The sequence below is a fragment of the Cyprinodon tularosa genome, unplaced genomic scaffold (genome assembly GCF_016077235.1).
Source record: "Cyprinodon tularosa strain WSP-4 unplaced genomic scaffold, ASM1607723v1 ctg139, whole genome shotgun sequence".
Classification (NCBI taxonomy): Eukaryota; Metazoa; Chordata; class Actinopteri; order Cyprinodontiformes; family Cyprinodontidae; genus Cyprinodon; species Cyprinodon tularosa.
In genome coordinates this window covers 488,633-504,127 of record NW_024038210.1, presented here as the reverse complement: position 1 = coordinate 504,127, position 15,495 = coordinate 488,633, and the positions used below count along the sequence as shown (strand labels likewise).

Below are 15,495 nucleotides of genomic sequence, written 5' to 3'. Positions count from 1 at the left end.
CTGGTGTGAAACACACCATCGTCACCAATCTCGACTTAGCTAAACGTGACAATTAAAGCAATCCGAGTTTCTGGGCTTCTTGCACTGATGTATAAAACATGTTAACAGCCCTTAACATTGTGCTTAATGCATACATGCACTACATAGACATAGTTTTGGCTAACGTGTTTGTAATCAAAATCTTTCGATTGATCCTACTGTATGCAGTAATATATTGTATTAGGGGGGGAGGGGGGGGGGGGGGGGGGGGGGTGGGTTTACCGTGAGGCAGTACTAGGCAGTTTGACTAGACCCCAAATTCCTAGGGGTCCCATAAAACTCTGTTTACATGTATAGTTCATACAAAAAATGTTTTATTTGTGCACATTAATTATGTTTTTGAATAAAATGCCCTCAGAATGCTTATCAAATTAAGTGTATCTCATCCCCCACACCCCCACCCTTTAGTGTCCACCACATTGGATCAGACCATTTGCTGATCACATGTTCAGAACAGTCCAAACAGACAGCAGCAAACCATTTCAAAACGGTGTAAAGGCAGTGTTGCCAGCTTAGCGCTTTTGTCGCTATATTTACTGACTTTTCAGACCCCTCTAGTGCTTTTATTTCAAAAAAGCGCCTAGCACCAAATCTAACTGCAAGTGGAGACTTTGGCAATGATATATAAAAGCAGCGAACTCTGCTCTCCCGAGCAAGTAGATTAGTAACTCCGCCTCCTGCTCTCCTCTATCTTGGCTTGCCTACAGTGAAATGAAGGACTGTTATTTACTTTTGCCGTTGCCTTTTTAGAAACACAGGAAGGAGCAATCAGCTAAGTGAGCTTGGAAATAATCTTTCATTCCTTTTGAGACGGCATGAAAAGTCAGCTAAGTACAAAACATAGAGAGTAAATCAACAAGAAAAGGGACAAGAAGAGAGGGACAAAACATACAACAAATATTGTATGTCTATTCTATTTAAATTGCTGTATCCGTATAATGGGGCTGTTTTATGTGCTGTCTTCTCAATAGGGGGTTTTCATGTGATGTCGCGCTCACGTGACTACTCAGCGCGTCCGCCATATTGGGTGGCAGCCTTAGGCAGTATTGACAGTGAAAAATGGTGAAATCGTGTGTAATTGTTGGTTGCACGGCCCGTGGAGGTGGAGATCAACGCTCTTTCTATCGCATACCAGCCGTAATCGTGAATCAATGTGAAAAAACAAAACAGCTATCTGAACAACGCCGTCACCTATGGCTGACACGGATATCCAGGTCCGATTTGGACGGTGTAAAGCTGGAACACGCCAGAGTCTGCAGTGCTCACTTTGTCACAGGTAATTAACTGTCAAGCATTTAAAACATGTAAGAATATATTAATAATAGGGCTTGGGCGTCATGACGTATTACTTTCCGTGGCCGCAATGTTGACCGTCTCCGCCGCCGCTACTCAGACTACTGCCTATGACCACCGCGTACTGGACTCCCTCTCTCTGCCGTGTTTTAATTTGATTAATTTCACCTTAACTTGATTTCAACCAGCGGGAAAAGGCTCAAATATGTGAGAAACCCGGAGGGTTTAGGGAGGTTTGGCAGTTAACGTTACTAACCAAACCTTTGAAACACATAGCAGCTAGTTAAAAGTACATTACATGCCTGAGTGGTTGTTAGCACTAACGGTTAGCACTGTTTGCTGGCTTTATGAGCTGCAGCTCCTGAACCCATCCATTCGTAAACTGCACATGAGACTCCAAGGACTTGTAGCTTTGGAACTGTTCGCGCACCGCCGGCCGTTAGCCACCTAGCATAGCGAGCCCTGCGTCGGATTGTTTACATTTTTACCATCTTATTAAAACTCACCCGTCCACGTATGATGGCGATTTCCTTCATGTACATCACTTCGACATCTCGTACCCAACCAGATGTGAACTGGTTGTGAGCCTCTAGACCCTTGTACGCTCTCATTTCCTCCAGAGTGTGCAGAGGGTTTTCACTGAACACCGGGTAATGAACTATGTTACCGTGCTCTACATTTGGCCAATCATCTGGATTAGTGCTAAACAAGGCACCGTGGAGGGCATAGGGGTCCATATGGTCGATCACGGAACATTTCCTCAGATATGTTCCATGATCTGGTGGCTCTAGCGTGCTGGCGTACTTATCTATTCGCGACATGATATATTTAATATACGATAATATGCCACCCAAGATAGCGGACCGGGAGCTGGCCAGTGACGTCACTGAAAACCCCCTATTCAGAGGGCTCCATTCCTGTTTTTGCCTAGGGCCCCAAATTTCCTAAATCCGCCCCTGAAAGTATGCCTATCATGTGAATTTCACTTTTTGAATCAATTAGTGAACTTTCAAAATTTTTATGACTTTCCTTTTTTTTTATTGGCTTGACATTTTTTTTCTCTTAGAATCCAAACGGTTGGTTATCAATTTCCATTTTTTGATGAGCTGCTGGGTAGAGGGTTGGATAACGAGGTTGTGGGGTAGGAGGGTTTAAACTGCGGTGTACAGGACAGAATACCCTCATGCTTGCTTTGTAAACCGCTCCACAGCCGCGGCTGTTGAGACGCGCGTTGGAAGCGGAGGGGCGCGCTCTTCTGGGGGGATTATGTCAAACCTGGGACGGGCTTTAGTTCACGCTGCATAACCTCAACTCAGCTCTTCCCACTTCCACAGACAAACGAGATGTTGTCGCGCTATATGATGCGAAGATCGGTTCCTGCAGATCAGTGAGGACACTGCTCGTTTACCATGAGCTGTTTGGATGTTATGTATCCAGCCTATGGACATTACGCACCGTACGCACCGACTGCTCCCGCTTTTATCAACAGCTTACAGGTAGGAAGCAAGCCAATATGTAAAGTTCAGTAAAAAGCTTTTTTCTTTTCTTCAAATATAACTTTCGTTTCTGAGATGAATGTTATTACCATGTTATTAAGTTAGCCACAATACTCTTTTCTGTGGCTCTGTGCGTAAACGTGGTTCACTGTTTTAGATTAAACACAGATATTTAATAAATGTATGATTACATTTTGTATTTAATATTTTAAAAGGGTTTTTATATTCTATTTCTATTATTCAGACAATATGTTTCCCAAATTATACATTTGTGCATGCTTGGATTAGCCAGCGCGCCAACAGTGACAAACATGTGAAAAAACTCAAATTAATTTCCAGACATGTCTTTTGCAACACCTGTCTTAACCCTCCTCCCACCCCACCCCCATGTTGCCCGCTGACCTCCCCCTGACAGGCTCCTTCAGGTCTGAGCAGTTCTGCGCCCAACAGTAGAGACTTTATGGACACTCCCAGCGTTCCCGAAGGGATGTCTGGGGGCCCAGCCACTGGAGGATCAGCGCCCTCTTCTTCTTCATCCAGTTCTTCTTCCTCCTCTTCTTACACACCTGCTGCACCGAGGCCAGTGGAGGGCCCCAAGGAGAAGCAGGAGGCCCCCGAAGCAGAGTACCTGACCTCTCGCTGTGTGCTCTTCACCTACTACCATGGGGACATCAGCAGTGTGGTGGATGAGCACTTCTCCAGGGCTCTAAGCTCTTACATGGATGGAGAAGGGAAGAGACGAGCGCCAGAACAACAGGGCACAGGTAGATATATTGGTACTATATATATTTATGTGTGTCTGTGTGTGTCTATTTATATAGTAAAATGTTTTTGTGACTAAAAAGTTAGTTTTTGAAGAAATATTCACAGACATAAAATATTTTCCCAACTCATTCTGAAGTCACAGAAACTACTACAGCTTCAGATAATGACCGAAAAACTATGATCTCTATAGTAAGGGTACAACTGATAAGTCATGAACTTGTCCATGAAAAATAAACTTATCATAAACTAAGCAATTGTCTTATGTGGCCGGATGACAATGTTGGGTGCATGTTGATATAAAATAGAACTGGTTAAAGGTGATGCCCTCTCTGGTTCTGGAATTTGTTTGCATGATTTTATCTATTTTTTTTTTTTTTTTTTTGCAATGTGATCCCAAAATGAAGCCTAACTTCAGTTTCCAGTCTGTGTTGAACTAAAAACCCATTTGTTTCAGTGGGAGTGTTGGCCTAGTGGTTAAAAAAAACACTGCGCTTTTACTCTGAGAAGGTTGCAAATATCCAGGTTGATCCCCACAGCCTCCACTCTGGGTCTCCGGGCAAGACCCTTATCCTTCCACTGCTCCCGGGGTTGCTGCATGATGGCAGCCCCATCCTCAAGGGGATGAGTTAAAAGCAGAGCTAAATTTCTCCAGTGTGAGATCTATAAAGTTCAGTTATTATTAATAAAGGACCACTGGGGGTGTGCAGGTTGTGCAGTGGTTAGCGCACATGAGCCATGTACGGAGGAGGCCTTAGTCCTCGACGAGGCTGACCAGGGTTTGAGTCTGACCTGCGGTCCTTCACCGCATGTCTCTCCCCCTTCATACCCTGTTTCCTGTCAGCCTACTGTCTACAAAAACAAGCCACTAGTGCTTTAAAAACTCAATAAAAAAGGACCATTGTGAGTTCAGTGCAATGGTTTCAAACATACTGTCAGAGCAAATCACAAATGGGGCCCACATATGCGCTCTGGCTGTGTTTAAATGTGTGTATTTTTTAAACTCTGTGACAGATGCTGGAGTTGACAGTTATTTAGCACAGCAGAGGGTCAGACAGGTGAAATGATCAGATGACAGGACTGAGGGGTAGGCTGTTGTCTTGGAGAAATCCAAGTAGAAGGTCGTGCGGGTCAACAGCTCATTTGGAGAATAAAGTTCTGTGGTTTTGGCAGGAAGTAAGACAAGAGACAAGTCTTTGTGGTGGAAGGCATTGCTTTCTGGAAGCACACAAGGATCCAAAACTGTGAACTGTGTAATTAACAGTAGCGATCTTAGTAATTTTTTGTGCCTCTTCTTTTTAGTAGTTTCAGATTTGAAATTCTGTGTGTTCAAAGTCTTCTAACACCACAAGTGCATACAAACACCTCACAAAAGTTCATACCATCAACAGGTTTTTCGCTATGCTTTCCATGTAAGGTCGGCACTCTCACACACAGCCCCGCTCTGCTGTCGCTCCGCTCTTTTTTCTCGTTAGGCTGGACGTCTTCATTTCGACACCAATGAGGACTCCCTGCCTCCCAACAGATGCTATGTTTATAACCGGCTGTAAGCATACAGCCTCGCCGGCGTATCCCCTTCAAACATCTCCACAGCAGGCATTCTAACTCTTATTCCAACTCATGACCCACAATGGCTGCACAGCCTGCCTCCCGGTCAGAGTTACATCTATTGTCAGTGTGGTAGCGACAATAGGAAATGTGCTGGTTCTTCTTAAGGATTATCTAAATATAAAGCTATATTTCTGAAAACATATAACAGCATATTGAAACTCTGTCAAGGACGCCCACAGAGTGGGAGGGGTTGCAAAAACAACAGGTGAAGGTGCAGGGCAGAGAAGAGAGGGGTGGTGGGTGCTAGCACGGGGTCAGGACTGCTTGTGTGTGTTTTTAGACTTTCAGGAGCACCGGGCTGACATGAAAGTGAGAAGTGTCACCACAGTCAGTGATTTAACGCTCTTTGAGCCCTGGGCTGCCTCCAGGTTACAGGGTCTGCCTTATATAGCGTGCTAGGATATAGGGGCATTGCTCTTTCTAACTTGTGTCCCTCTTTCAGTGAACGGGAGCGTGGTTGTGTTTATTTCTGTGTCTTGTTGTGACTTGGGCTGGGCTGACCCTATGATCCAATCAGGAAGATATCTGACCAAGAGTGTCACAGTCATGTGGGCAACATCTATGTTTTAGCACGTTTAATTGATTCAGTGGATAAAGTGCAAAAATCCATACAGCATGCACTGATAACAGGGTTAAAACCATGATTTAAATGAAAAGAGGAAAAATTGAAAATAAATGAATAGATACAAAACAAACACAGAGCTTCATTCAATTCAAACTGATATAAACAGACAATTAAACAAAAATTAGTTGGTTTACTAAATAAAATAATTTAAAATCAGTGTAAAATTCAGCTAATAGGGTGATGTACAATTTGAACCAGGTATTTCAAGGCACTATACAAAAATATAACTTGTTTTTCCTCATTCCTTCTGTTCATAACTCAGACTCAAGTTACGAAAATGATTTCTATTTAGAAATACTACAATTATATCAAAGAGATTAGTTTATGAAAACTTTTCATAATTTTTTACAAAGCCAGAAGTTTAAATATACTAAGATTAGCATTCCTTTAAACATTTTGGAAAAGCTCTATTCCACTACTCAAAACAGAATGCTGCACCTGCGGAAAAGATGCTGACTCAACAGAGGGTTAACTTCCGATGTTGTGCATGTAGGGGAGACTGTGGACGGTTGCAACACTTTTAACATTTCTCTTAACTATGAATAGAAATACACCTAATTTATTTATATCATAAACAAAGTGCTCTGATTTTTCACAATATTCATAAAAACATAACTGCTCATGGGGAAGGTTGCAATTATTCTGAGAATTTGTAAGGTTTTATAAACCACAACTACAACTTCAGGCTCTTTAAAAATTGCACAAGCACAGACATTAGAAATGTAAATCCAGCACTACAGCCACCCTGGAATTTGGACAGCTTTTGAGATTGTGGATTCTTGTAACATCCCCAACGTGTCAGATATGAATAAACATCATGTGCTAGGTAGAGACACATATTTTAGCCCATGCTAACCATGTTACTTTACGATAAACTAAAAAAATGGTTCAATCTAATTTGTAATAACTTAATACAAAGGGCCAGGAAAAAATGACAAAAATACACCACAGGAAATAAAGCTACTTGTATATGTATTTTATTATAAATGTAGAGGAATGTCTTGAATATGTCTCGGTTTAGTTCAGGGTCCAATTGAGCATTTATAGTATCAATGAAATCAACATGTTTCAGATTGGAGAAAAAAACAAACTTGTTTCAATCACCTCTGAACTGGTATGCCTCCAGCTTCACAATTCTGGTGGGATTTCAGGATTTTTTTTGCTAATTTAGTGGCTGTATAAGACTTTTTAAGGTTGTTTAAGATACCAGTGTCTGCCACAGGCAGCCCCCAGGTCTTAGAGAACTTTTCACTGTCTAAAAGCTCCAATATAGGTTCCTTGGATTTCAATAGCATCCGAGCCTGCTCCTGACCTCAAATTGTTGCTGTCACATCACAACTAAGTTCCTGAGATCTAAATGAGGTTGTCCAAGTAGACATGCCTCCTGCTCCTGGTCTAGAGGTTCTTTGTTCGGGGTTCTGAGGGATTTGAGCCAGTCTCAATACAAAGTTCTCCGTGGGTTCCTGAACAGCGCACTCCGAAATTTTTAACCTCCTCGGGAAAACCTGCAGGTCCTAAGCCAGGAAAAGGAGGCTTCTCTAGACAGTCTCTGGGTCACCTTTCTAAATTTCTATACACCTGTACGGAACGCAGTCTTGGTTCACCTGAACTGTTGCCTCTTGTTTTTTTACTTTGCTTCAAAGACCCCCTTCACATGGGGACTTCCATATAGTTTCCTTTACTCTCAGTTGTATTTAAGTTATAGATCAATCGCATGCATCTGCTAATATCCTGCAGCTTGTCCAGTCCTTTTACAACTTGACATTCTTAGTTCCTAATTAATTTGTTTACAACTTTAAAGCTAGATAGAGGCACACATATGGTTTTACTTTAAGCCAACAATCAAACACGTTGCTTTCCTGTGTGAATACATGCAAAACCAAAGTACGTTTCCAGAGAAATCAAATAAAAGGATAATTCATCTCCACAAGTCTTGTTCATCCTTTGTTTTAATTTCTAGAATCCGGAATGTTCCCTGTTCATCTGTTTCATTGGAATGTCTAACTTGTATACTTCTGTCTAGAAGGTGTTGTTTATCCCATGGAGATTGTGGTATTTCCATAAAAAAATATGTGGGACAATTCAAGAACAAAAGTAAAAGACACTGGCTGAAGTTGGAAAGGGAACACCAGACTAAAACACATGGCCTGAAAGGCGACTCACTGAGGAAAAAGCCTTTGCTCAGATAGAAATGCACAAGGGCCTGAATACAGTTTGCTAATAAGATACATTTGTTGAGACATGTTTCGTAGCTTGGCAAGAATAATATAAAAATCCGTCCAAAATCCATTAGATTCTGAAGTAAAATGGAGAATAATGGGCACATCCATAAGCTTCACAGAGCCAGCCCTGCTCTGAAGTATGTGGATGACAATGTTAAGAGGATTGGCTGCAGAATGGAATGGTTTACTTTAGAAAATAAATGTATTTATAAAAAGAGAGGGTTATTTGAAAATGGTTAAGTAACATCCTAAGTCCTCTAGAAAAACTTTGGGCAGAGCTAAAATGTGTGATTAAGCAAGACCTCCCACAAACCTCACCCAGTTGCAGTACCTTTAGTAGGAATAGGCCAAATATCCAGCAAACTATTTTAAGAAGATTGTAAAGGGATTTTGACAACATTTGTCCCAAATCATGCAGCTTAAGATTTTTTTTTCTCAAACAGCAAGGGATCCATTTATACTGACACATTTGAAAAATCAAGAGAAAGAGAATTTTCATATCAATATTCTAGCGCAATTAAAAATAAACTAGTAATTTTAACTCCTCCAAAACAGAACAAAAAAGGATTGTATTTAATGTCACATGATAAAAATATAAAGGTTGTGTGCTTTTTTTAACACTACATGTAATTGTCTCTTTTAAACTGATCATGGATTTTGAGATATTTATATTGGACTGAAAGAAAACAGAACTCTTCCAGAAAAACTCTGGTAGAATTCTTCAAGTAAAAAAACTTTGGTGAGAGGAAAGGTTTTAAGTTTACAGGGTTGTTCTGATGCTTGTTTCTATAACAAACAATGATCTAATTCCAGCTTTGGTTTTTTTCTCTCTTTTGTCAGAAACGTCTACCGCTAACAGTCGGAGAAGCTTCCCGCCATCTTTCTGGGACAGTAACTACTCTTCAAATCAGAGTCGCTCCCACTGTGAGACCAGTGCTCCCACTTATACCATGGACCCATATGCATCAGCTCTGCGTCCAGGCCTGCCCCACCCACATGCTCATCCTCACCCACATGCTCACACTCGTCCCCACCCTCACCCGTCAGAGGGCTGGGGATATCCTCAGGCCCAAGCTTATGGGCCCCCTCGACCTCTACATGAACTGTATTCACCTTCGGCTTTAGAGCCTCACTATGGGGGCCTGCTCATGCCCACTGTGAGACCACCTCATCTTGCTACCTTGCCAAGCCACTATGAAGTGGGCAAGCTAGAGCCCACTACCTCCTGGCCAAGCTTGCTGCCCCCTGGTGATGTCAGTCAGACGCTAGCTCTCAACATGGATGCAGGTAGAGCCTCACAAATCTCCTGAATCATACACATTTCTTTGTTTTAATGTACGTTAATGTGTGCTTTTTAAAAGCTATTCTACATAGAAAAAGTAAGAAAATAACTTTAAATGAGATGGTTATGTGCATGATTACCAATGCATTGCAGAAGCTTAGCATTTATTTCCCATTAATTAAAGGGACCTACTGTTCTCCACCGATTATACCTAACCTATTCAATCTCTATTTGACTTTTCACACCAACAAAAGCTCTTAACTGCATCACTTTCTTTAACCAAAGTTTGTTTAATCAATTGATCGGTTGGTCAGTCAGCCAGTAAATTAACAAATCAACTGACAGACTGACCTTTAATTCAAAAGATTAGGCTTGCTTTTCTGGAGGTCTCTCCCTTTTTAAAAGGAGCATGTTCTTTACAACTTCACCACATGCTTGCTCAGGAAATTCTTAATTACGTACATGTTAGCATCATAAGTTAAACCACAATCTGTTTGAACTAGCTAATAATAAAAAATGCACATAATTAAATCTAAATCCGCCCACGTATTGAGATTATATTGAAAAAAAAGAAGAACATGTTTGTCTTTTAAAGTGAAAATTGTATTCCTTTGGTCTTTAAAAACAAATAAAAAATCAATGTAAAGTAATGCAGAAAATCTCATGTATTTGTGAATAAAAAATCCTTGTTATTAGTGTCACTTTATGAATAAGAAAGAGACATATAATTTAAACTAAAAGCCAAATAAAATTGAATTAATACCTAGATAGTTATTAATAGTTTAGTGAAGTCTATAAGGAATTATGCCTCATTGTGTATTTTTATTCTCACTTAAGGGACTGCAGGATAAGAATAAATCTGATAAATAGGTTTGACTACAATCAGTAGTTTTAAAAAGCCAATAGATCTCCAAAAAATCAATTCTAATTTGCAGAGAAACTCAAAGACGTATATGCTTCCAGCTCTACACCAAACACCCCCCACCCCCCTGTGCAGACCTGCTTATAAAAACACAACACATCATAATCATCACAGAAGCTCTCTTTTCACTTGCCTTAACCAGCATGTTTGGCCATAGAAGGCTCCATGACAACCTGTGTACTGCTGTTCATTGTTGTCCTTCTCATTGTTTTCATGTTTTTTTTTCTTTCTTTAGGCCTCCAGCAGCACAAGAAAGGCAAGGAGCTGTACTGGTTCTAACGAGCCCTTCAGTCACACTGACCTGCCATTACCAGACCCAATTAGTCCCTGGACCTGCTCTGCTTTTCAAGCATTGTGTCCTTTTACCCCCCCTCCTCCCTACACCTCCCCACACACCGCATCCCCATCCACCCACCCTCTTCTTTCTGCCTTTAGCCTCCCCTGCCAGTACACGGCCTTGCTCCAGGTTGACGTGTGTGCACCATGGAGATAAAGAAAAGAGGGGGAACGAGGGAAAAAGGCCCAGCATCTGAACTGGCTATGATGTGCGCCATGGTTCCTCGTTCTCTTCCATCTCTCCTTCGTTCTGAATCCAGTTGCTCTGGCAGGATGAGAGCCATAGTGACTTGTTTGGACTGGGAAACACAGGATCATGGCAGACTTTTGCAGGGGACTAAAAAAAAAGGATGAACAGAATCACAGCATGTTGGGATTTCTTCCAACCTTCCTGGTTATCTCTGTCTCATGCTACAGTCATTGTCATTATCCACTTATCTGCATTTCACAAATGCAACATGCAGCAACATCCAAGAGCAGAATTCATGGAAGTTAGTGTTTGCGACAGACATCACAGGCGGGTTTTTTTTTTTTAAATAGAAAAACATTTCTTTTAAAATAATTTTTTTTATTTATCAGTATTAATGTGCATTTCTAATATGAATGATCGGCCAGTGTTCTGAGATTCCTGTGGTTTAGTTTATAATGTTTCTGAAAGTGGGCAGTTATAGATCAGCCAGTGCAATGTGGTTTCACGTGTAGCTTCTTAATGATATTGTTTTAAATGCATTCAGATATTTATCCCTGAAAACTCACAGAAAAAGTTGTATTTTTAATGAGAACATTTTGCATTTTAGTTCTAAAATTCTTTGTCGGTTGTGGTTTTGAATTTGGACTTCTTAAATATTTGTTTCCTGTGTGAATTATTTCCAGTTTCTGTGTCCAGGAAGATTTTAATGTCAATAAATATTTTTATGGTTATTTGTCAGATCTCATGAATGTTTACAAAAATCATGCATTTACAAAGAACTTGAGCCATCCCTCACTTTCTTGTATTTTCTGTGAAAAATTTCTCTTAGCAATAGTTTCCCACAATTTTTTGTGCTTTTTTTCATTTAGAAATTCATTAATTAAGTTTTCTTTAGATGATTTGTAACTGACTTTTTAAAATGCCCCTAAATACAAGAAATGCATCAATTTTAAGCAGCATATTTGTGGATCACTATTTTGTCATTGTAAGTAAACAATGGGTCGCAAGAAGAAATACTGACAAAACAAACTGGTGCTCTGTGGAGGAATTTAAAAACCTTTGTGTTCCAGAACTTCACTTCAGTGGAGAATTATTGCATATAGTATTTTCAAAAACCTAAAAATCTGTCAGCATTTGAGTAGGTGACATGATTGAGGTTACAGATGTTAATAGTGTCTTTCCCACTGAGGAAGTGCGTAAGAAACTAAGCCTAACTAATATTAAAAAGCGTGCATTGATTGTGCAAGTCTCACTTTTTTCAACATAATCATCAACTAAACTAATAAAGCTGTCAAAAAAAAACTCAACTTTATCAGTCCATCTCTAGGTAATACCACAATAACATAATGTTTTAGCCCCAACAGGGACTTTAAGACATTGCTGGCTTTAGTAAAGGAGTGTCAAATAATAAAATCAGACAGCTATAGCTTCCTTCATTTTGCTCAGACACAGAAAAAAACCCAGCTAAAACCTTTTATGACTAAACGTTTTGCAAGAGTAGTTATTAATGTTCAGTAACATGATCTGCAGACACAATTTCTGTTCACAAATAGTTGAAAGTCGCATCATGTTCAGCTGTGTTTAAGTTTTCTGCTGGCCACAACAAGTCCTAGGCTGTGTTCTTGTCTTTTAGATTCAGTTCCTCATGAAATCCACTTTCCCAAAAGGTTTTTATCAAGGAGACGAGATAACCAGCGAGACGAGATATCCAAAAACACATCCTGTTGATGTAGTCCATTACAAATGTCTTTCATAATCAGGAAAACTGTTTTCCTTCAGTGTGTTAAAACAGTCCACCAGGCAGGAATCCATATATGACTTTTCTTCTTTTCCTGAAGAGAACATACCCAAAAAATATTTCTGTCCTCTTCTTTGTCACCTTCCTTGTTTTTTGTGTGTGTTTTATTTCATACTTTCTATATTGGGAGTGTTGGCCTTGTGGGTCAGAGCAGTGCACTTGTGTTCTGAGAAGGTTGCAAGTACTTGGTTTGATCCAGACAGCCTGCACCTTTGGTCCCTGAGCAAAATCCTTAACCCCACACGGCTCCCCGGGCGCCACACAATGGCAGCCCACTGCATCCCAAGGGGATGGGTCAAAATGCAGAAAACAAATTTCCCCATTGTGGGACATAAAGGAATTTACATCTTTTTCCTACATATTCATACATGCATGTTAACTTCCTGCTTTGGACCATTTCTCTAAGCTGCCACATTGTGTACAGGTTGCCAGTCCGGCAACGGCGATCACAGAAAACAATCACAGCCATGGTTAAGAGAGGCCGGTTACTTTTATAGCATCTTTTATGATTGTTGGAGAAGGTCTGAGCACCTGGTCTGCAGAACATCTATAACTGAAGAACCAAGCCCTTTGATGGACTTGAGATCTGTCCAATGTTGAGGTCACCTTTCACTCACAAACGCTGGAGTCTGCCTCCTCCGAGCGGCCGGCCAGACTGATGGATAATGTTACATTTGGAAATAGGTTTTTATTATGTGTAGAATCGTCATGCTGCAAGTGCATCTAAATCTATTATTGGTTATGTGGAAATATGTATATGTGCACATAAACTTGTCCACTTCTTAAATTTGTCTCTCTTTTGATCATAGTTCCTACATCAGTGGCATCAGGAGTTCAAACATCTAGTAAAACAGCTGGGCTGAAAATGAGAAAATTGTGGTAATGTGGCCTTTTTGTTAAGTTGTTGCATGTTTTCTAATTTTGGATTTTCTTTATTTTTGAACTTGTTTTCTTGTTTTCAATTTTGTGTATTGCATGTTCTTTTTTTGGATTTTGTTTGGAGGCCACATTGCCACTCACACCTGGACACGCCCACAGTAACGGCACAGGTGTTCCCAATCAACCAAGCAGCGTGCCAACTGGGACGCTGATTTAAAAAGGCAGCTGTTTGGTTGGGGAGACAGACCGGACATGGGAAGGTTGGTTGGAGAGACACCGGTCATGGGAAGGTTTGGTTGGGGAGACACACCAGTCATAGGAAGGCCGATCTTGGAGGGAGCCGGACGGAGCGGGTGAGAGAGAAGCAGCGGGAGAGGTTTGGGGACTGACGGCCGGAGGCCGCTGGAGCGAGGTGCAGAGGCGCACCGGAGCGAGGTGCAGAGGCGCACCGGAGCGAGGTGCAGGGACGCGCACCGGAGCGAGGTGCAGGGACGCGCACCGGAGCGAGGTGCAGAGGCGCACCGGAGCGAGGTGCAGAGGCGCACCGGAGCGAGGTGCAGGGACGCGCACCGGAGCGAGGTGCAGAGGCGCACCGGAGCGAGGTGCAGGGACGCGCACCGGAGCGAGGTGCAGGGACGCGCACCGGAGCGAGGTGCAGGGACGCGCACCGGAGCGAGGTGCAGAGGCGCACCGGAGCGAGGTGCAGAGGCGCACCGGAGCGAGGTGCAGGGACGCGCACCGGAGCGAGGTGCAGGGACGCGCACCGGAGCGAGGTGCAGAGACGCGCACCGGAGCGAGGTGCAGAGACGCGCACCGGAGCGAGGTGCAGAGACGCGCACCGGAGCGAGGTGCAGGGACGCGCACCGGAGCGAGGTGCAGAGACGCGCACCGGAGCGAGGTGCAGAGACGCGCACCGGAGCGAGGTGCAGGGACGCGCGCCGGAGCGAGGTGCAGGGACGCGCGCCGGAGCGGGGTGCAGAGAGGCCCGTCATGGAGCGCGTGTTGGAGGTGACCTCGCAGGCCAGCTACGCTGGAGAGGCCCACACGCGCAGCGTGCCGGAACGAGGATCCAGCACTGGGGTGGAGGCGCGTGTTGGAGGTGACCTCGCTAAGACCAGCTATGCTGGAGAGGCCCACACGCGCAGCGTGCCGGAAAGAGGATCCAGCGCTGGGGTGGACGGTGTCCTCCATTATACCCGCCAAGTGCCGTCTTTTAACAGACTGGGCCATTGACTCTGCTGCTCTTCACCATCTATGTTTTTATCTTTCTTTTTATCTTATTGGATTTTAATCGATTAAACTTTTTAAAGCCCTGCTCACAATCGCCGCAGTCTGTTTGGTTTTTATGGTTTTATTTAAGAGGATCGCACCTCTCGGGTGCCACAAAATGATTTATTTTGAAAACATTCTTTTGATTAAAAGCCGCTTCCTGAGAAACAAAATAGTTTGAGAAACATGCTAAATGGAAAATGTCAGCTAGGATCACAGGGTCGAAGCAGAGCCAGATGTGATCAAGGTTTTTGCGGTGAGAGTCATCTCATTTAAAAGGCCTTCCATTTGGATTCCTGCTCGCATTCACACTTTGTCACCTATAAAGTGGGAATGAGTGTTGAATGCCAGCAATGTGTAACTCGAGGAGAAGCCAACCATCAAAGCAATGCATCAAATGTTGCTCTGTTATTGATCCAGTAATCAGATTACAGAGAATTAAAGCTGTCCCTGAACTGAGCTACTGCCACATTTTAGAGGCCGTTACGTTATTTTTGACTTCCAGGTTCAGAGCAGCCAAAAGTGTGATGGACTTTAAGCTTAGAATATGTGCAGGGTAATGAAATTAGAAGACTTTACACGGGATAGCTTCTCTCCTTGCTTTCCAATTCCAAGCACGTCGTTGCTTTTTTAAGGATGACATTTCTTTCCACTTTAGAGTCTGCAGGATGTCCAGCATGGTTAGATTGTACCCACAAATTTTGTCACATTATATTTCTGAGCTGTCAATAAACACTGAATAAATCCAGTACTTGCCAGGTTAACCACTTG

At 42.4% G+C, this 15,495-nt stretch overlaps 1 protein-coding gene across 1 annotated transcript; it reads left to right on the top strand.

Moving 5' to 3' along the window:
* Positions 1–2,510: 2,510 nt before the first annotated feature.
* Positions 2,511–11,509, top strand: vgll2b (vestigial-like family member 2b). Its single transcript, XM_038278148.1, has 4 exons — positions 2,511–2,828; positions 3,244–3,592; positions 8,889–9,335; positions 10,488–11,509. Exons 1-4 carry the CDS (start codon positions 2,742–2,744, stop codon positions 10,529–10,531), a joined length of 927 nt encoding a protein of 308 aa, XP_038134076.1. The 5' UTR covers positions 2,511–2,741; the 3' UTR covers positions 10,532–11,509.
* Positions 11,510–15,495: the final 3,986 nt, after the last annotated feature.

Bases quoted from the DNA above. Each gene is read 5' to 3' on its own strand.
- vgll2b (XM_038278148.1), top strand. From the start codon at position 2,742: ATGAGCTGTTTGGATGTTATGTATCCAGCCTATGGACATTACGCACCG. The intron at 3,593-8,888 runs GTAGATATATTG...CTCTTTTGTCAG, and splicing joins GCCAGAACAACAGGGCACAG to AAACGTCTACCGCTAACAGT. The intron at 9,336-10,487 runs GTAGAGCCTCAC...TTCTTTCTTTAG, and splicing joins AGCTCTCAACATGGATGCAG to GCCTCCAGCAGCACAAGAAA.